Source organism: Diplotaxodon limnothrissa, linkage group LG12 (assembly GCF_057381915.1).
Source record: "Diplotaxodon limnothrissa isolate DT_005_m linkage group LG12, D_limnothrissa_male_GT1.1, whole genome shotgun sequence".
NCBI classification, from domain to species: Eukaryota; Metazoa; Chordata; class Actinopteri; order Cichliformes; family Cichlidae; genus Diplotaxodon; species Diplotaxodon limnothrissa.
The window spans coordinates 5,146,126-5,168,462 of record NC_140607.1 but is presented as its reverse complement, the minus strand read 5'-3'; the positions used below and the strand labels follow the sequence as shown (position 1 = coordinate 5,168,462).

Sequence of the window (22,337 nt, the reverse complement as noted above, 5' to 3'; positions counted from 1 at the left end):
TATATAGCATTAATCTTGAACTGGACCTCATGTTTTTTTCTGGAGCATAAACAGACAGGAGCTCAGACAGATACCGAGGTAAAAAGAAAACTGTTGCCTCACAAACTGCTTGTCAGATTAACTTTTACCCTGAGCACATCAGCAGAATTACCCACACTTTATAACAGCAAAACAATAGCAGGATGAACTAACGAAGCACAAAATCTTAATATGAAAACTAAATATAAAAACATAATAATAAAAAACATTGGGTGGGGGCTGGGGGGTTAAACTACAAATCAATTGATAGATAACTTAGGGCTGCCCTAAAGTGTACCCTACTTTATCTCCCTTCTGGACTATCCAGTGGGCTAAAATCTACAAAGTAAACATGAATTTGATGAGACTTGAAAATATGAATTGTTTACTATAACCAAAGATTTCTGCAGTCAGTCTCAACCTGCTGGCCTGCTTTTTAGAAAGAATGCAGGTCAAAGAAACAGGCATGGGCTTCACATTTTGACCTGAAAGCTGTTTCCTTGTTTAGTCAATTCTATATGTATCAAAACCCAAAATAAACAAATATTTAGAAGGTCATATTGATTGTAAAAAATTGAGGCGGATATCAACAGCAATCCCTACTTTTTAAAAAAATTACATTTCTAGTTTTTACAGTGCTATCTTTGCACATTTTTGCATGAAATTTGTGATTTATCGTGATCGTTGCATTATGTTTTCAATATTACAAACTTTTTAGACACATGAGCAAAGCATGAATGATCTATCAGTTAACAGACGAATATAGATTTACCAATGTTGTAGCTACAGCAGTGTCCATAACCTTAAGACCATGCTGTATAACTGACATCACTGACTCTTGGTCTCAGTAACCAGCAGCTTTGCCTTTTTTCCTTTCATCAGACCACGCAGAGATACAGCTGCCCGCCTTTTCCACAGCGTTAACTGTGTTGTAGAATTTTGCTATTTTATGTCCCTTAGCTTCAAGACCATCAACTACATCCTGCAGGGCAAAGAGGAGAGAGACTCAGATGGAACAAGAGAAGTAGAACTTATTAATTTATCATTTAAATACATTGAATAAATTACCTTTTCAAGCTTGGGTTCAGGTTTTACTTCACTTTTAGAGTCTACAAGAACAACAGGCGTAATAATTGCCTCCTTAAGGCTCTTTCCAAACCAAAGGTGGTTCATGAGCGCCTTGGAGAGAAAAAAAAATGAGGTGAGAAAGTGATGATTACAGGATAAATTAGGGTGAAGAATCTTGTTACTATGATGCAAGCTTTAACAGCAAAGACCAGCATCAGTCCACATCAATTTATTTTATTTAATATGTAACGGCACCTTTGTGTGTACCATGCATACATACCGAGGCCACAGCCGGTGGAATCGTTTCAGAACCAGACCCTCCAATCACCAGCGTCTTCGACGGAGACTTCAGCACAGATGGGGCCATATTGGAGGGAGGCCGCTCCCCTGAGAAATACAACAAAGACCTTGAATGACAAAACTAGAAAACAGAAATCAGTCTGTACACACATATCTGTGCATAAATCATTTACACAAATGTTTCATACACGAATCAGTTACTGTATTTTCATGCAGTATTTTCATACCTGAATTTTTTATACTCTACAACAGGGGTGTCAAACTCCAGGCCTCAAGGGCCGGTGTCCTGCAGGTTTTAGATAAGACTCTGGGTGAACACACCTGAATCAAATGATTAGTTCATTACCAGGCTTCTGGAGAACTCCAAGACATGTTGGCTGTATCCCAATTCAGGGTCTGCAGCCTTAAAGGCCGCATTTCAAGGCCGATTATGTTAAAGTGAATTGTTAAATGTTTGTCATTTTTATGCTTACCATCTCTACATTGTTTTAACTCTGTGATGAAAGAAATTCTTCTGTCCCCCCTCCCCAGATTCTCGAGGTTCTGGGTGGGGGCTGTAGTGTTTTATCACAGGCACATCCTTGTGAAGGTCTGTTTGATGTTGGTAAACTTCCTCCCCTTTGTATGGCTTCACTTTGTTATCTAGGGTGAACCATGAATTGGGTGTGGGGGAGACTACCCTCTTTATGACCAAGGATGTTGCTCCTGCTTTTATGCTTTTATGACCCTTTTTGGTCAGCAGGAGAACACACACATACAGTGCCTTGTCTTTGTAACCAAGGGGGGTTATGAGGGGAGGTGTTTGTAAACTATTGTTTATTGTGTGAACGTTTTCAATAAAAGGCAGCGAGAGGAGGCCATCATCGGGGTCACTCGTAAGGAGATTCGAAGTGCGTTTCTGAGATACTGACGAGGCCTCCCTTGCAAGTAAATCGATTGATCGCTGTTGCCTTGTTTTTCTTTCACGGGAATAAGTCCTGGATACAGCAGGGTCTGAGTTTAGACCCAACAGATTACGTCACAGCGACGCGACGAAGGCTGTCCCAATTCAAAGGCTGCTCGAAATGCTGCCCTCAAATGCGTCCTTCATTTCCCTGAATTTTAAGGATGTGGCAGTGTAGACTTCGTGGCCCAACATATCCCATAATGCATAGCATGGCGGTGGGTGTCGATAATTTTGCCAAAAAAAAAAAAAAACGGCGGATGAGGGGCGCCCGAAGAGTAAACTTTAAGTAAGTACTGAATATTATGTCACTTATTTATGTGCAAATGTTTAATAACGAAGAACATTAAACATTACTGTTGGCCACATGTCGGCAAAGTTATGTGACATTAGTGACGTTTGTGCTAACTTGGTTTTAAAGCCTTTACTTTAAAATATACGCCGTTCAATAGCTGAGCTTAATCTTACAGAGAATGATCAAAGCTCATGTAGAAACAAACAAACAAATGAACAAAAAGGTTTCTCCTTCATTCCTGTCAAACAAAGCTGTATGAAACGTTTCCAGCTGTTAGTATCATGGTTGCTAGGCAACCTGGGCAGCGCGACGGAGGCTAGACCGTCCCATTTCACAAGCCTCGCACTTCCGGCCTCAGCGGTCTTTGATTACGCGGCCCTTGTGGACCGTTAAGGCTGCGTACTTTAAGGCTGCAGACCCTGAATTGGGATACAGCCGCTGAGGAGGTAATTTATCTGTGTTTGATCAAGGACACATGTAAAATCTGCAGGACACTGGCCCTCAAAGCCTGGAGTTCGACACCTGTGCTCTACAAACAAGTTTAGAATTGCATCCGCCCATGCTTATCAACAAATGATGAAAGTGCACACACAACAAGTGAGTTATCTCTACTGAATCTGTATCAAACTAAAGTGAAATGTCTTTCAAAGTGCAGCTATTACTGAGACTCTGTCAGTGTGTTAGATTAATGTTTGAATGATGCTATGTCCAAACTGAATTATACAGAACCTTGAACACACTTGAATCAATATTATAGATCTATATATAGATTCATCCATCGATTATCTTCAGCTTATCCTTCTCAGGGTTGCAGGGGTGGTGGAGCCAATCCTAGCTACCATAGGGCGAGAGGCAGGGTAAACCGAGGTCAGGTCGCTAGCCGGATGCAGCGCTAACACAGAGAGACACTCGCATTCACACCTATGGGCAATTTAGATTCACCAATTAGCCTAACCCTACTAACTGCATGTCTTTGGACTGTGGGAGGATGCTGCAGTACCCAGAGAGAACTCACACAAACATGGGGAGAACATGCAAGCTCCACACAAGTGGGATCAAACTCAGGGCCTTCTTGCTATAAGGCAGGGGTGTCAAACTCAAATACACAGTGGGCCAAAATTCAAAACTGGAACAAAGTCGCGGGCTAACATTAATATTTATTGAAATATATTTATTCCTCCAGATATAAGAATGAATCTTTTCTTATGGACTCAAACACGTTTTGCTGAAAAACTGAATATGGAACAAGCAAAGCTTAATACTAAACAATATATCTATTAGCTGTATAATACCAGTAGGCCAGCTCTAATAGTAATTTGGTGTGGCTTTGCGGGCCAAATGTAATTAGGCTCCGGGCCAAATTTGGCCCGCGGGCCAGAGTTTGACACCTATGCTATAAGGCAACACCGTGCCAGTGTGCTGTCCTCTATATAATTTTAAATGAATATAAATATCCATATACCGTCAAATCACAATGGTACATTTATATTATAAGGTTAACCCACTTCAGTAGAGAGAAACCCCCAACAATAAGAAGAGCCCCTTATGAGCAAGTACTTGGTGACAGTGTGAAGGAAAAACTTCACACAACAACACGTTGACATGGAAACAGATTTTACTACAGCAGTAGTAAAACTGTGCCTGTTCTTGAACATTCAAACATTTTAGCAGGCTATGGTATTAAACAGAAAATGCAATTTTAGTCCAAATTCACATGATGTGTTTCAGTTTGGCAAAACATCGTGGAAATGATCAACAAGTTTAGTTTTTCCATGATCAACAAAATATGATGCATCACAATGAATTATGAAATGCCATTTTCTCCTCTCATTTCCTCAATGGCACTATTTTGCCATTAATAGAAATTACTTAAAGAAATATGTCCTGTCAGGAAAATAATTTCAGGAAAAAAATTAAACTCTTTGTGGTATTAGTTTTGAAATAATCCACCTTCCTCGTCTGATTACTTGTATTTCATAAATAATAAATGTAAAAAGCATCCTACTGATCTCTTACCAGGAGAGAAGCTATCAGCTCTACCACAGAAGTCAGACAGCTGGTTGTTGAGAATGATTCCAGTGCTTGGAGAGAGGACCCCGGAGCCGAATCTGTAAACAAAAAAACTAAATTAACTACAAAGCCAAGACACTCTTTGTAGTATAGAAATAGTCTAAAAATAAGTTCCTCCATAATCTCTTAAATCTTCAGTTTCAAGAAAGAAAAATATCTGATAGCTGGTTTCTAGCAGTGAAACAGAATGATGCAGGTACTGACTCGTCGTTGATGCTGCTGGTGACAGACACAGCAGATCCATCTTCAGCCAGCACAGATACATGTGTGGTGCCGATGCTGTCCAGATACAAGTTGATGCCAGGATCACGAGTCTTGTCGCTGCTGATCAAGCTTCGTTTGCTGTCTGCAAAGCTATCCTGTGTCAGTTTCTTTGCCATCTGTGTGAAATACAGAGAATTAATAAAATGAATTAATGAAACTAAATAAATATGCACATTACAGAAAATACATTGCTGTCAAGAAATTTATAAAATTGGAGCCAAATGTTAACAGAATTTTGATCATTGATCCATCACTGATGTAAGATGAATGAATGAATGAATACTAGAGGTTATAATATTGGTTAGTGATCAAGCTCAACATATGACTGCCAAAGATAGAGTCTCTGAAATTCAGTCATCTGTGTGAACTACAGAGTATCTGAAAACATCACATTACACAAAATTATACTTATATTTAAATACTAAGATAATAATAACAATAATATATACATACTAAATTAAAGACAAATATTAAGCCAATTTAGGTTTATGTGCTTTTAAAACTTGTATTTATATGTATATGTTTTAAAAGCTACATCACTGCTCAGAATGATGCTGAAATGAAAATGCTGAGACTCAAAGAAATTCTTACAGCACTCTACTGGTTTTCTACACCCTTAGTGCTTCTATAAGAACTTTAATTGTAAGTAGCAGCCAGGTACTGATAATCAAATGCCCCTGATTGATCATTAACAAAGGTGAACACTTCTGTAAAAGCACTTTGTTAACACATAGTCACAATCTCAACCCAACAAATTAACCTAAAGTCCAACTGTGCAAAACTCAGAGATATTACAAAAAAACCTCAACTCATTATCAGTGTGCATAAACTGACTGTGGTGGGGTGTAGTTTGTGGATGAGCTGCAGGCAAGGGGTGGTTTGTTTTGTGTTTTGTGATGTGGTATTGTTACTTTTAATTGTTTAGTCACTTAAATAGAATCATTCTTTATGCAACAAAGCAGGTGCAAATCTGTAGGATTTTGAGATACTTACTTCATCTGAGCTGAAGTTTGGATCGCTGATATTTGTCTTTAATTCATTGGCAAATTTTAAAGCTTCAATATAACGGTGATAAAACAAAATCTTTTCATCAGTCGTCTTAGGTTCTGATTCCATTTTGTATCCTAAAAATATAAAAACAAAATTATTTTTTGGATTGAAAACATCAATTCTTAGTGTATCACATTTGTAAAGATTGATAAGGATCATTTTCCTATATGAATCAAACTCTACATGCTAGAAGCAACAATCAGGAACCTTTCATGATGTTGAGGATGAGGCTGAGGATGGCTCCTCCTGCAGGGGGCGGAGGGAAGTACAGCTTATACTCTCCCAAAGAAATATTCCACGCATCAGTCACTTTAGCTTCATACAATTCCAAGTCCTTCCGTGTGAGGTTTCCTCCTGAGCAAGAACAGTGAAACAAATGATTCTGCTGAGCAAAAATGAACACAATGAATTTCATAATCAAGACTTTGAATGGATCGAGACAGATCACAGTGTAGCCTGTGAGGGATCATGTTACAGTTTTCCAAAACCAATAGATTTTTGTAATTTGTAATTAGATCATTGTGCCTGGCAGACATAGAAAACGGTCAGAAAGAGAGCAGGATGAAACCCGTCTGATAATACCTTCATTCTGTATGTCACTGGTTAAATTCTTTGCTATTGTTCCGTTGTAAAACACATCTGGTCCCTCGTTTGCGATCATCTCCAAAGTGTCAGCCAGTTTCTCAAATTTCACAGTATCACCGGTCTTAAGCAGGTTCCCATTTTTATCTAAATATAACTCCCTAAAAGACAAAGACAGTGAAATAAAGCTGAACCATTCATTGTTTGCTCTTTGTATTTTTGAAATCACATTGTGGGTGTTTTTCATACCGTATTGACGTATTATTAATGCGTGGGATGTGTTGACCTTGGTAGTAAGGAATAGGGAATCCTTCTCTGGCTAATTTGATGGTCGGCTGAAAGAGGTCGGCCCACGGCAACTTCCCATAAAGCCGGTGTGCCGCTTCATAACCTCGAATTTCCCCAGGAACCCCAATCCATTTGCTACCTGGTTAGATAGATAATGGATAGTCAGTGCTGGAAAGTCCCACATACATTTGCTCGTGTTTTGAGTAAACTGTAAGGTCCTGACCTTTAATGATCTGAGATGATGTCTGTTATAATTTGGTGCTTTGTAAATACTCTATTCTATTCTGCTCCATTTCAGAGGGAAATGTGTGTCTGTTTGTAACTGATTATGTTAGAGATAACATTTTGCATCTTACAGTTATTTTAAGTTTATTTCACTATATTTACACTATTTCTGGCTCAAAGAAGCATTTAGCATATCTTATATTTACTTTTCTTACTGTTTATGCAGCCTGTGTGCAGGAGTGTAGCACAGAACTCTGGGCCCCATAAATAAATAGTGTCTGTAGCCCCCTTTCTTTCCTTGATTCATCTTTCTCACACATATTCTAATGTCTAATTTCTTTATTTTTTAATGTCTGCCACAAGTGAACTGCTCCAACTACTCCCAGTTCTTATTGCTGTCCATCCCATACTCAAATGCTGTCAAAAGACACTTCTTAACAGAGACTATGCTGATTCTACATATGGATCCACAGCTTCCCTTCAAAGTCAACACACTATAGACAATCAGGGAGTAATGCATGAAGGTCATTTGTACTCTGCTGACAGCAACATATGGGACAGGGACATGTGCATCCACAGCAGCCTGTGTCTCTGGCCCCACTTTAGCATCTCACAACATTTCCAGCTTCACCTCCACAGACAGATAATCTGCCAGGGAACGAGTGGAGATTAGCCAAATTAGAAACAATGACTGATAAAGATGGACTTGTGAGGAGAGTTAAGATTTGTCCTGGGGAGGAATTAACATTAATTGAAGACCAGAAAATGGGAAAGATGGGACAGCATTCTGGCAAGCTGTCTATTGTTGAACAGCCCATTCAGTAACTGATCTTGCTCTTAGAAGCTGTTTAATGCGACGATTATATCTATATCTGGCCACAACCAGGCTCTACCACAGGTCGACTGGGTCTACCTTTTTTTTCCCTGTTAGTCAGCATGTTATCCTCAGTAGCCTTTTTTCCTTTATTGATTTTATTGACAGCTTTTTGTCTACATGAGGTGCAGGAACAGTCTGCAGAACAAGGGAAATCATACTTCTTACTCCTCTCAAAGGGAACAAGGTGGGATTTTACATCTTTTAGAAGCTTCTCAAATGTGATCATCAGCAGAGATCTCATTCCATCTGATTTAACTGATTTATTTATTCCATATCACTGGTTTATTTCCCAATTCTCTCACCACCCAAAGAGATTGAGCTGTAAGAGAAATCAGTCTGTTAAACTACAAAAAAAATCTGTGAAAAGAAAATGTTTTTGTTCTTCTGCTTCTTTTATCTGGAAATACAACCTAATCCTGGTCCAGATTGCAAATGCTTGAGTACTCCTTGTGATTTTAAAGCTTGAACGGGTCTTGGTATCACTCATTTAAATGTCAGAAGTCTTCTTCCCAAACTTGATTTCATGAAAATTTGGATGAAAGAGTTATATACTGATATTCTTACATTATCAGCAAAGTGGCTTACAAAATCGGTTACTGACAAAGACATTGCAATAACGCGCTATAATCTTTTCCGTTGCGACCGCACCAGAAAGGGTGGCGGTGTTGCAATTTACGTAAAAAACAAATTCCATGTTACTGTCCAATCATCAGTATCTGTTTGTAAACAGTTTGAACTTCTTGCCCTCAAGCTCTAACTTTTGAAGGGCTATTTTATTACCATTGTGGGCTGTTATAGACCCCCCTCAGCTAGTAGTGAGGCTTTAGTTTCACTTAGTGAAAAACGATCTACTTTAGATTTTAATGAAATTGTGCTGGCTGGAGATTTCAACTGGGACTGGTTGTCTTAGGGTTAGGGTTAATTAATCTAAACTCGCTTTGTGAAACCGAAAACCCAGAGTTTTCGTTAACTCAGGGTATACTTACTCAGAGTTTGCACTAAACCGGCTTCCTGAAATAGGGCCCAGGGCTCGTCGGGGGAGCTACTTAGGAGAATGTTGGAGCTCCCACTGGCGTGGGATCATTGAGTTATCGTACCAAGTTAGTGTGTGTCAGTATATGTCAGTGCTGTTCGTATATACCTGCCGAGGGTTAGTGTTGACGGCTGCTTCTATGGTTTCCCTGCAGGAGGAAGAGTGGTCCAGAAAGGCAGCACGCACGGGGTGTGCGGAAACACAACAGCAGGGAGCACGAACACAGACGTCGGAGGGAAGCATGCACACGGGGTTCAAGGGAGCAACGGGGAGTTATTGTGTTTACAGCTTTTCACTGTAAATAAAGAGCACTGTTTGCATCGCAGAGTCTGCGTTTTGGGTCCTCCTTTCCCCACATCCCCACGGTCTGCCAGCCAGACCATGACATCAGCTCTCCAGTCTACTCAAAAAAAGGGATGCCAGAAAAACCAAATCTGAAGCGGACTGGCTGATTTTTAGACAGCTCAGAAACCGTTCAACTTCCTTAATTTAAAAGGCCAAATCAGAATTCTATCTTTCAAAAACTACTAAACATCTGAACGATCCTAAGAAATTCTGGAAAATAATAAAATCTTCTTATGGAGACATAACTACAAATGAGATGCCAGCCTTTGTCGTAAAAGACTCCTGCACCTTAATGGAGAAATGTGATATTCTAAACTGCTTTAATGAGCTTTTTCATTCTTCAGGATCTCTATTTGAATCTTTATATCCAGATTTAAAACAGCTTAATCAACAGGAGGCTCTCTCTGCAACCACTCAAACTGAATCTTTGGTCCAACCCTTCAGTTTTTCTCCACTAAATGTTTTTGAGGTCCACAGGGCTTTAAATCTGTTGGATCTAAATAAATCTGCAGGACCAGATCAACTTGATCCTTATTGTCTTAAGTTGGCTGCAGATTTTATAGCAGAACCACTAACTTACATTTTTAATCTTAGCCTCTCGAAAGTGAGATCCCTGTAATACAGAAATCTGCCTGTGTTCTCCCTTTGCTGAAAAGAGGTGATCCTTCAGATGTTAATAACTACAGGCCCATATCTAAATTGTGTGTTCTAGCAAAAGTTCTAGATTCAGAGTTTAGCTGTTCATTAGTGAACAACTGAAAGACTTTTTTGACAAAAATTCAGTTCTTTCCAACATCAGTCAGGATTCAGAAAACAACACAGCACACTAACTGCTGCTATTTAAGTGGTTAATGACATCATTGATTCAATGGACTGCAAACTTCCTCTTTTCTCCCAGTATCCAAGTATCCAAAGAAGTTCCACAGGGCTCCATATCAGAGCCATTGTTCTTTTCTCTTTACATAAACAACCTTTGTGATAATTTGTCAAATGCTGCATTTCATCTTTATGCAGATGATACAATTATCTCTTGTTCATCTCCTTCACCAACCCTGCAATTTCTGCAGTCTGCCTTTGATGTTTTTCAGTCCCATTTAACCCAACTTAAGTTGGTGTTAAATCGATAGAAATACAAGTTCGTGTTATCCTCAAATGGCAAAGAGTTGTTAGCTACATCTCCTAAGATTACAACAATTCAAGGAACTGAAATTGAAATGGTCACATCTTACAAGTATCTAGGGATCATTATAGATCAGAATTTGTCATTTAAAACTCAAATTCAAAGGCTTGTGTCGAAGTTAAAACTAAAACTAAGTTTCTTTTTTAGAAATCAATCCTGTTTCTCCCTCCAAATGAGAAAACACTTGATTCATGCAACTTCTTTACCTTTAATGGATTTTGGTGACCTGCTTTTTATTTTTTAATGCACCTGCTCACTACCTAAAGAGGTTGGATACTGTGTACCATTGTGCTTTACTTTTTATTACTGGTTATGGAAATTGTGTACATCATTGTTCTTTGTATGCTGCTGCTAAATGTCCATCTTTCCATATTTGTAGACTCTCCCATTGGTTGATGTTTATCTATAAACCTCTCCTTGGGCTGGTTCCATCTTATTTATGTGTTTATATGTGTAAAAACCACAACCAATACAGCCTTCATTCGCACAATATCATACAATTGATTGGCCCAAAAATCAGAACAGAATTGGAGAAAAAGGCTTTTAATTACGCTGCCCCTGCTTCCTGGAATAATCTGCAGGAGGAACTGAAATGATCAGAATTGGTTACCTTGGGGGAGTTTAAGTCTGTCTTAAAGGAACGAGAGAATAACTCTTTTACTCAGTGTCATTGTATTTAATGTCGCTCTTAATTAGATCTGTTATTGTATATTTCTCACATGTTTGTACGGGATATTGTATTTTTTTAAATGTTATATACTTATGTGGTACGTCTATTTTGACTTTTGTTGCCATGATGCCATGGCTCTCTTGGAAATGAAATTTTTAATCTCAATGAGATTTTTTACCTGGATAAAATAAAGGACTAATACTGTATGAAGACCTTATGTGTGGACATTCTCTGCAGACTCGATTAGAGTCTATTAGAGTTGGCTGTACCACAGTCACCTTTCATTATTCTCTGGGCTGCAATTGCTTATTAATCCTTTTTTGTCTTTTAACAAATGCATTTAATAAAGGCATTTTAATATTGGAAATTCCCCTAGGTGGCGGTGTTGCATTTTAAACATAAACATGTTGAATGGGCCAAAGCTCATTCAACAAGGACTGAGGCAAAGTGGAGAACTGTTCTAATGTCAGACAAATCAAATTTTTTTTTTAGAAAATGTGGATCCTGCATTCTGGGCTAAAGAGTAAAGGGCTTTAACGTTGTTAAGTGCTGCTGTTTTTGCAGCTTGTTATCAACACTCAATTCAAAACCTCTGAAGGTATGTAATTATTTTACTGCCTATAGAATTGGCTGCTTGCACATCTGGCAATGCACCAGTGCTGAAAGGTGTACACAGGCAACTTGTGCTCCCATCGAGTTGACATCTATTTCAGCAAGACCACGCTAAACCGCATGCTGCATCTATTACAATAGCATGGCTTCACAGAAGAAGTACCTGGGTGTTAAAATGGCCTGCCTGCAGTTCAAACCTTTGACCAAGAAAAAACACATCGAGTGCATCATGAAATGACATATATGACAAAAAGGACCCAGGACTGTGGAGCAGCTATCCTTTGGCAAACAAAAATGTGGGTTTTTTGACCCAGTATTTGAATTTCTCTGGTCTTGTTATATATTTCTTTGAAGAGGTATAAGATCATTTAGGTTTTTGTTGCTGACTTTATTATTATTTTTTTTTTCCAATAATTATTATTTTCAATAATTAAATAAGAATAGTTGTGCACTCTTTAGTGTATTAGAGTCTTGACTTTAATTCAGTAGATGAGGTTAGAGGTGAGGAGGAGGATGACATTTTAACAAGATCATGCTGTCTCTTTCCTCCGCTTCTTTGATGACAAGAACCCTCTCAGGTGATAAAACAAAGGTATGATCCTTCATATCTTGAGTTTGACTTGCAGATTAAGGTGCAGAATTTAAAATATATCTCTACAGATAATTGACTACACCTTTAAAACCTTTGTGTTACATCTTGTGTATCATTTGGAGAAAGACCTGTTAAGACCAGTTTGGAGAAAAACCTGACTACTTCAATCTCTCTGGTTGTTTCTGAAACTAAGGAGCATGTATTTCATGGTGTTTATGCTAGATTATTCTGATAGTGTCATATATGACACCGACTCATTGTCTTTAATATCTGCTGACAGCCAAACCCTCTGTAGTGGTTTGCTTTATCTTTTTTCTTTTCTTTTTATATTATCCCAGTTTTGCTTTTTTGAGGAAAGCTGAATGAGGAATGACTCACAGTGTGCATTAGCAGTGACCTGTACAGAATAAATTAGCTGTGTCATAAAGGTGAGTCCAAGAGCAGATTAGACTAAAACCTTATAAATATTAGCATTATGCCAGATAAACAGCCCACCTTGCGGCCACTCCACGGTCCACTCTGTGGTGTTAGGACACGACTTAAGCAGGTCAGAGGTCACGTTGCTGGGGACAGTCTCTCTGGAGGTGATGATTTTCACTTTACCTTTGAAAAGATGACATATTACTACATTAATCCACAGCAGAGCTGAGCAAAGAGTAGCGAGGGTGTCTTGTTACCGGAGCTGTCCATCACAGTGAATATGACCCCGCCTCCAATCCCCTATGGAACGCCAGGACTGCCATAATGAATTAATTAAATACACCATTAAATAATTAATTAAATGTGGCAATAATTAATTAAAATTGGAATTAATTAATTAAATAAATAGTTATGACACATGTAATTAATTAATTATTGACACATTTAATTAATTATTTATGTATTTCACATTTTAATTAATTATTGACACATTTCATTAATTATTGACACATTTAATTAATTATTTAATGATATATTTATTTATTTCATTTTGGCAGTCCTGGCGCCTGGCTCTCATCATGAAATAATTTTATCTGTCAGCCTCACCCATCAAACTCAGGGGGCGGGGTTAACGCTGATCGAGTCAAAACCATTGCTTTGGCCTGGTGGCCATTGTTTCTAGCACACAACAACCGGCATGTGGAAGCTAACAGAACTGAGCTTTGAAAAACCCTGTTTGTGTGTTACCAAATACCGTTTTAATATTTTTTTAGCCGAGAATGTAGTGGTTTAATCTTCATGTGTCTGGTCGGTTTGTCAAGATACAGCCTCTTTGCAAAAGTGCTTCGATGATTTCGGAGATGTCTGCCCAGTCTCACGGCAAAGCGTGGGATAGACCCGCTCGCCTCGCAAGCAATCCCACCGACAAAGCGCAGGCCCCGGTACACAGCTGTAGTAACCCCCGCTGACTTCTTTTACTGAGGTTATATTTATCGGTGTTTTATTTCCTGATGTTCTTATGTGTCCTACGTGTTTCAGTCGCCAATTCTGAATTATAACTAACATTAAAAACATGTTTAAGGAGGAGAGAGAGCAAATAAATCTGTTTAACATCTGATCTTTGGGTTTTTGTTCAGTAATCAGCGTGACCTGTGTATAAACACATAAAAGAGATAACGTTGGTGTTTCCGTCATGTAGTAACTGCTGGCTTTAACTATACAAAGGTTGTTCGACACTATGAAACACATACAGACTTCATGATGTTCGGCTAATATTTTTATTGTGAATATTAATCATGCTGACCTCGCTCTGTACACCACGCAGCGAGGTCAGCATATCCACGATATCCTCAGCTCCATGAGTTAACACAAAGCTTCCCAGCTGACTATCTAACTGCCAACTATTCCAGAGACGTGAAAATATACAGCATAAAGAAAAGTGTAAGAGACTCAGCAGCAGATTAGAATAACAGTTATACATTTAATAAATCACCAAATGAATCCAAGAAACGAGCAAACCTGTTCCGACAGTTTGAGTTTGTATTCCCTCAGCTGCAGACTCGCTGCTGTTTAAATGTTTGAAAAGGAAGATTAGATATAAAAAACGTCAAACATAGACTCAGTCTGCCTTCACATTTGATATGAGGCCAGCACGTATAGTGGCCTCAGCAGGCTATTACTGAAATACACGTGCTATATCATAAACTATGATATAAACAGGGAGGTCCTATTAACATGTTTAGTTTTAAAGGACACCTTCCTGCCTTTAGTCTCATTCATGAGCAGTATTAGTTTTCTTCTAACATCCAGAAGTCTGCACGATGTGTTTCATAGTTTGTAACAAGCCTTTGACAGGTAAACATAACATGACCGAAAAAGCAAAAAAAAAGCAAAAAAAAAGAGAGAGAGAGTGTTGACATAAGAAGAGAAAATTCTCTCAATTATGGAGACAGGCAATTGGTTCATTTATGTTTGATGTGTGTTTATTCCTCCCTAAATATCGTCGGTGAAGTTTGCCATGCACGTCAGATTTTCCTGCGCATTTTTATACCTCTGCCAACAGAGAGAGAGAAAAAATCACATTCTAACAGACAGCTGGTGCTTAGAATACAGTTGAATAACTATTAAAAAACAGATGATATTTAGATAATAGTTCAGTCTAACACATGTGCCAGTGAACCATTAAACGTCTGTGAAACTATGCAGTTATGAAACGTAACTTTAACCTCAGCCAAACCGATTTGCTCAGTTGTAAATAAAACAGCGAAGTAAACGTGACCCGACAGACAGAACCTGAGTGAATGAAGTCCAGCGTTTAACCACTGAGAGCTAAAACTCAGCTGAGGTTTCAAAGCTGTGTGCCGGTGATTGGACATCAGCCGCTGATAAAGCTGCTATAAGCGCCTATAAAGTGCTCTGTAAGGAAACGAGCTCCAGCAGCTCTGCGCTCGGGGAAAACACTATATTTACTTATCTTGTGCAGAAAAATGCGCTGACATTGCTTTATATCGAGCACCGGCTGCCCAGTTAAACTGTGACTATCACCAGGTAACTAGGCGTGTTTCTTGAATTAGCAGCAGGTGTTAAACAGCTGACAGATGAGGAGGAGGATGCATGCAGGTAAACTGAGGGTCTGTTGAGCTGATCGCTGGTTTCGTGAGAAAAATGTCAGCTCGTTCTTTATGTTACAGAAGCACAGAGACACAAGACCAGGCGGAAAGAGACGATCGTTCGGTGAAAATGAGAATCTGCGAATGCAACATGTGGAACACGGAGAGTGGAATATGTAAACAAACCGGTTAACGTAACCCCCTCGGTGCACTCTGCATGCTAACTGTTAGCAGAGCTAGTGAAATCTCTGAAAACATCTGAGCACTTTTGCAAACATGTTCTATGTTGACAACCTGACCAGACATACGTCGCGACATTCGCGGCTAAAACACTGTTAAAAGTGTAGCTGGTGACAGAAAAACGGGGCATTTTAAAACTACACCACCACCATTGCTGCCTGTGATTTGATCTGCATTCTGGGATACCTGGCTGCCCCAAGTCTACACAAGCAATCGATTTTCTAGGATCGACCTGTTTTGACTTACTTTGCACGGCAACCAATCAAATGTTAGAGAAGCTGCATGGGCAGCGTTAACCCCGCCCCCTGAGTTTGATGGGTGAGGCTGACAGATAAAATTATTTCATGATGAGAGCCAGGCGTCAGGACTGCCAAAATGAAATAAATAAATATATCATTAAATAATTAATTAAATGTGTCAATAATTAATGAAATGTGTCAATAATTAATTAAAATGTGAAATACATAAATAATTAATTAAATGTGTCAATAATTAATTAATTACATGTGTCATAACTATTTATTTAATTAATTAATTCCAATTTTAATTAATTATTGCCACATTTAATTAATTATTTAATGGTGTATTTAATTAATTCATTATGGCAGTCCTGGCGTTCCATAATCCCCATGCACTGTGGGTTCATGATGGAGGTGCACAGCAGCGCAGCAATGGCAGCATCTACTGCAGAGCCATTTTTCCGAAGAATGTCCCTGAAAGAGTTCATCGTTATCACTTTAGTGTTATTGTTATCATGTGTGCACAATTAATTTAATTTTAATCTTCATCAAAATTGTAATGTCCCACAATTAAATTGTCATGACAGAACAAAAAGAACATGCATACTCTCTGTCATATGGACCTGCATGAATAAACTTTCTGAATCCTTTATCATCCGCAACTGAAAATAGTTGTGGATGATTACTATACCTTTGTAATCTGACGTTGTTGTCCCTGGCTCTCTTTCTCTCTCTCTCCCTCCTGCTCTGTTCCTGTGCTACTGCCAGTGTAACTACCGCCCCTCCCCCCTCATCCCAGCGCAAAGCTCAAATGCGGAATGAAGCAAAAAAAAAGTGCAAGAGGGAGAGAGGGTGAGAGAAAGAAAAAGGTGGCCATGTCATTATGTCATTAGTTTTTCTTCTTTTATACCCTTTCTTGCCAGCCACGCTGTGGAGTACTTGGACTCGTGTGATGGAGCATTGTCCTGCATGAAAATCATGTTTTTCTTGAAGGATGCAGACTTCTTCCTGTACCACTGCTTGAAGAAGGTGTCTTCCAGAAACTGGCAGTAGGACTGGGAGGCTCGCGATAAGGAGCCGGCTTGCGTCGTTCACGTCAAAGACCCGGCTCTAAGAGCCATTTCGTTCACAACTGACACATCACTAAGGCACACACAAATTCTTTTTACACATACAAATCCTGATTTACAAGTACAAAATATTTATGACCACAATTTGAGCCCATATGTTCGCAGTTCTTGGAGATTTTTTAGCGTTTGCATTTGGATCAGTGCATAATCGTATGTGTAATGTGAAAAAAAAATGTATCAGAAGTTTCAAATGTTACTCACTTTCCAATCTCCGAACAATTCTCGGAGTCTGCGGCCACTGCAGCTTTTGAGAAACGGCAATTAGGGTCCTCGTCGTCCGACGGGGCAACCTGACCTTTACTTTTACATAACCATACCCCTAACCAAATACCACCAACTATTGCACAACCAAAAAAAAAAAAAAACAAATCCAGAAGATGGCGTGACCGTTTGGGCTGCATATTTTGGGACACCAAGAGAAGCAAGGTAGTGTCACCATAACCCCCTTGGGGCTATTAGGAGTCGTATTTGCCCCCTCAGTGTTCTTGCTGGTGCGGAAAGTACCACGCTCCTCGTCTGACTCAGACATCGCTGTTTTCTTCTCTGCGTAACCGTCAGTAGTTCACTTCCTCTGAAAGTTTACCGCTTGTTGATGATTCCCCAGACAGCACAGCTACGTGTTGCGCACATATTTCCGCTGTGTGGGCACTGATAGGCGCAGTGGCGTGTCTAGAAAATTTTTGTTGGGGGGGCCAGGTAGGGGCACAGATTTGGAGAAGGGTGGCAGATTTAATTGGCAGATAATGTTTTAAAAAAAAATTCTACCAACCCTTAACCATAATTCAATAATCCTATAAACCTAATAACCAAATGCACTTTTAACTCTTATTAGAATGAGATTTTAACCACTACGGTGCAAAGTTTTTAGATACTGCGTTGATAAAGTACAAGAGATACAATCAGTGCTTTGTCAGTGTTTACTCAGCATTCAAGGACAGCAATATTTGCATAGTATTTTTACTGACATATACTGCACATATGTTTTGGGCAAAAACATTTTTGAATATTAAAATACGAACATTTGTAGCAAACAATTGACAAATTAGCCATTCCAATGCAAAACTTTCTCTGCCTGTTAAAAAAAGAAGATAATCTTCTCACAAACTGGTGTTTGATTTTGAAACAGGAAAAAAGTGGAGAAACAACTGAAAAGATTAATATTTGAATAAAACCTGAAAGCAAGTAAATACTTTCTATGCTGCCTTATGGTAAACTTTGGTAATATTGATAAAGAACAACACTGGCTGATGATGAAATACATTCAGCTGGCATGGTGACACTGCCAGTATAACCTGCAGGGCTGGACTGGGACAGAAAATCGGGCATTTTGACTACAGACCGACCCACCAGGTATTAAAGCCATAAAGCCTTTGAATGAAAACAAACCCTGTTGTGACAGTGATGTACAGTCTTTTTGGTATATGTATGATTTCTATACATTTTACGTCAGATAAAAACTTTGGTTGTAAGATTTAGATAATTATTTAATAAAAGCTAGATATTTTAAATGAGAATAGGAAAGAAAAGTATTTCTTTGTGCCCCCTTTCCCTGTTAATGCCCTACCTGGCCCCCTGGCAAAACTTTGCTAGACCCGCCCCTGCACAGTTACCAGCTGTCAGCTACATAAAAAAGGATCCTGGTGGGTGGTCTTCACGTTTCCCTCTCACCAGATATCCAAACCGACATCATGACCAGCAGCTTTACAGCTGTGGCTCCAGCAAACATCAGCTGATACTAGAAATTAATATTAAATAAATTCTAACAACAGCCGATCAAGCTTAAACGTGCTTCTGTTGTTTAGCGCGACATCTGCTGGTTTCGTCTTTCTGGCGCAAAGTGGGCGATAAACAAACAAGAGAGAAAAGCCGATCAGCTGATCATCGATCAGTTTCATGATTGAAGTAGCAACAGGAGAGGGAGGATGAGAGAAGAGGCAGCTGTGCAGCGTAAAGACAGAATAAATCCAGCTTTGTGTCTTTTTCCATTCTAGCTGAAGTTCGGGACAAACTGCGTCTCTTCTCAGCTCAATACGAAACGTGTAATATTTTCTCTGATTGAGGGACCATTCCATTTTTTTAAGGAGCCGTTGGCAACTCTACTAACTAACCTTATGAATAAAATAAAGTTCACTATCAGTAACATCATAGCAACCGAACAGCTGTATAAAAACTCCAAGCTGGCTAGAACGCAGTATGAGTTATTGCAACTGACAGTAAAAAGTCAGCACAACGAAAATAAACTCCACCTAAACTTAGTTCATATCTGACCCAGATAGACTGCAGGTCATAACTTCTTACCTGAAGTTCAGTTCACCTGACACTCGGACTGGCGGCTGCCTCGGGGTTCTCCTCCTGCCTCCCCTTCCCTCATCCACCTGCTGCCTCTGTGGAAGCCCCGCCATAGCCACCACCAAACAACGGAGTTATTTCTACACATCGACCTGCATCTGGCCAATCCACCACCTCTCATTGTTCATGCCGTTACAAAAAAAATAAAAAATAAGTCAAATAAGCCCGATGGCCAGTCCAGCTATGTTAACCTGCAACCAAATCTGCAGCTCCATACAGCAATGTTACGACTTAGATTACATCTTATAACTCATAACTCTTATGTTAGCTCCCCTCTGTAGCATACTGTCTGAAATATTCCACGGCTGCAATAATTCTTTAAGTGTTATTTTTTCCTTGGTATTCTAATTTCGCCGAAGTTTACTAAACTCAACAAACTTAATATTACTTACCGGGACATTTATTCTGTCCTCATTTTCTTTCACCGAAAAATTGTTTCCTGCAGTGACGTCTTTCGTGCTTGGCTCTCCTACCTTTGCTAACGTGATGCACATAGCGCAGAAGCCGATGCTGCATTCACTTACACTCGGATATCTGAGCGTCACCGTGAAAACATAATCGGACATTTGATATTTGATTGAATTTTATTGTTTTGCCTTTGGGGTGGCACCTGGGGTGGCCAGTCTGGTTGGGGGGGTGGCCTGTGCCCCCCCAGGCCACCCCGCTGGACACGCCATTGACCATAGCCAAAGAAAGCTCGTTTATGACCAGCATCATGTAAATAAGCGCTCTGTAGAACCATCGCTCCATCCTCCAATCCAGCAGGTGGCGTCAGCGTGCCCGCAGGGTGAACGTCAGCCACAAACGAAGCCGAAGAAAACGTTAGCGTCATTTCCTGGTTGCTGTGCGACAAGCAACTGTAAAACTCGAAGCTCTGAACGCGGTCCTCTGTCATATAAATCTGCGAGTGGTCTCTGCGTGAGGCGAGCGGCTTTTCCCGGTGAGTGAGAGATTGAGCGTGAGGTCCGGAGCGCGCACAATGAATAAAAAGGGCTCTGAGAAAACACGCCATGTGGTAGCCTGGCTTAACAAAGCGGAGTGGGATCAGGTTCGGGACTACCTTTACTCGATGGACTCCTCTCTGCAGAGGTTTGCGTTAGAGAGGATATCGGCTTGGAGGGCCAGGTGCGCTAATAGTTTTCCCGTGGCCGTGGACTGCACAGCAGACCTCGTGCGCTGCCAGGTGCGGGACCGGTCTGGACAGCTTACCGGAGATGACTTGACCCTGATGTACGGGACGGCCCTGGTAAGATTTGTTAATCTTATCACGGATCGCCAGCAGGGGAGAAAGGCCCAGCCGCTGAGGCAACTGGCTGGAAACTTGAACATCCCCGAGTGGATGGTGGATCTGAGGCACGAAATCATGCATGGGACTCTTCCTTCTTTGAAATGGTGCCGAAAGGGATGTAAGGTGGCCCTGGAGTGGCTCCAGCAGGAGTTTTGGTCCAGACAGCTGGGAGGAGGCCCCGATGAGCAGCTCGTTGCCAGGCAGAAAGAAGTGGATGCCTGCAGAAACGCTCGGGAGCTGCTGATCTCTTTTCAGAAGGACCAGTACCAAGCTTTTGATGATGGGTCTCCTGAAGACAAGGGGAAGAGCTTGTGGCAGGCCCCCTTAGCAGACATGAGTTGTTTGCTGGGTGAGATCAAGCAGTTTGCACTGGGGTCCAGGGAGCTGTTGATTGATGTGCTGCTGGAAGACGGTTTTCTTGTTCCTACCATGGAGCAGCTGGAAGCATTAGGCTGTGCAACATCTGACAGTGCCAGTCCCACTGAGCCCAGAGTCCCACAAACCTTCCTGCGCTTTTGGCTGCCCCTGCTAAAGATGCTTAACTCTTCGTCTTTCATTCACCTCTTCCTGGAGAAGCTCTTTGTGGAACTGAAGCTGCTCAGCAAAGAGCCCAACGGTCACAGGTGTTTCTATATTTCTGCATGGATTTCAGAAGTCTTCCTCTGCAACAACAACAAATTTGAATATCATTTTGAGACAAAGTTGCAGAAGAAAGCCAGAATGAAGGACAGGATTTTCATCAACCGCATCAAGCTGAGGTGGCAGCAGCTTCTCTCTGCATGTCTGGATGCCCCCTGCATCAGCACACCTCACCTGATCCAGCTAGTCCTGGATGACATGGAGCATCCCCCCCCTCAGGAAACCAGAGAGAAGCTGTTCCAGCTCTGCTCCATCTACACACAGACAGAGCGCTCAGAGGCCAGCACACCTCTGCAGCAGCAGCAGCCCATATATACTGTGAGTATGCTGCTGGACCAGATGCAACACTCCTCACCGATGGACTCGGAGAGAAGTGAGGAGCGCAAATGGGCAGACGTGCAGGCTGAAAGAGCACTTGCCCTCAGAGGTTCTCCGTGGCAGGTGTGCACTGATAATGTCACATGGAAGAACTATGACCTTGGTAAAGTTCCTGGACAGTCGGACGACCCGTCGTGCCTCATGGTGGACAATTATTCGATAATGACTGTGTTTGACCAGCCAGTGGAGCTGGAGAGCAGCGCGACACGTAGCAGCATCCCCGGGGCCTCGGCTCCAGCCCGGCCAGCTGAGGGCCTCCTCTGGAGCAACAGCGAGCTCAACAAACTGAAATGTGGACTGAAGCTTTTTTAAGTTACTTGTGTTATTTTTGTTACTTGTGTTATTTTTTGTTTTATGTTAAATGGTAAATGTTTTATGTTAAGCACAAGATTGTTGTTGTTGTTGTCATTCCAGCCTCCGCTGACTCTTGTTGTGCTAGAAGCAGTTTTGAAGCAAAAATACAATATTCAGAAGACAAAATGTTGTGGAATTTTAACCATGAGCACAGTGCAGGTTCAGCAGTTGTGATTGTTTCTGTCCAGTCGAGCTCGTTAACTAAACATGTTGGCAGAAGCAGAAATAAAACTTTCAGAAGACAAAATATTCTGATTTAAAGAAGGACCAAAGGAAGGA

General features: G+C 40.5%; 2 protein-coding genes across 2 annotated transcripts; one reads left to right on the top strand and one right to left on the bottom strand.

Moving 5' to 3' along the window:
- Positions 1-862: 862 nt before the first annotated feature.
- On the bottom strand, positions 863-17,579 carry LOC146620743 (glutathione hydrolase 5 proenzyme-like). Its single transcript, XM_085367704.1, has 15 exons — positions 17,487-17,579; positions 17,252-17,340; positions 16,315-16,394; positions 15,120-15,124; positions 13,090-13,132; positions 12,908-13,015; positions 6,840-7,017; positions 6,591-6,751; positions 6,216-6,362; positions 5,952-6,082; positions 4,899-5,074; positions 4,641-4,732; positions 1,367-1,473; positions 1,087-1,197; positions 863-1,000 (listed from the first exon to the last, which is right to left on the bottom strand). Exons 1-15 carry the CDS (start codon positions 17,577-17,579, stop codon positions 863-865), a joined length of 1,659 nt encoding a protein of 552 aa, XP_085223830.1.
- A 2,799-nt stretch (positions 17,580-20,378) lies between these two features.
- LOC146620742 (ribosomal biogenesis protein LAS1L-like) lies at positions 20,379-22,016 on the top strand. Its single transcript, XM_085367834.1, has one exon. The coding sequence runs from the start codon at positions 20,379-20,381 to the stop codon at positions 22,014-22,016; it is 1,638 nt and encodes a 545-aa protein (XP_085223960.1).
- Positions 22,017-22,337: the final 321 nt, after the last annotated feature.

What these genes read in the sequence shown, in the direction of transcription:
- LOC146620743 (XM_085367704.1), bottom strand. Translation starts at nt 17,579, where the DNA reads ATGTCTGAGTCAGACGAGGAGCGTGGTACTTTCCGCACCAGCAAGAAC. An exon ending in CATCCTCAACATCATGAAAG is followed by an intron (nt 6,083 to 6,215) that starts GTTCCTGATTGT and finishes TTATATTTTTAG; the next exon opens with GATACAAAATGGAATCAGAA. An exon ending in TTCCACCGGCTGTGGCCTCG is followed by an intron (nt 1,198 to 1,366) that starts GTATGTATGCAT and finishes TTTCTCTCCAAG; the next exon opens with GCGCTCATGAACCACCTTTG.
- LOC146620742 (XM_085367834.1), top strand. Translation starts at nt 20,379, where the DNA reads ATGAATAAAAAGGGCTCTGAGAAAACACGCCATGTGGTAGCCTGGCTT.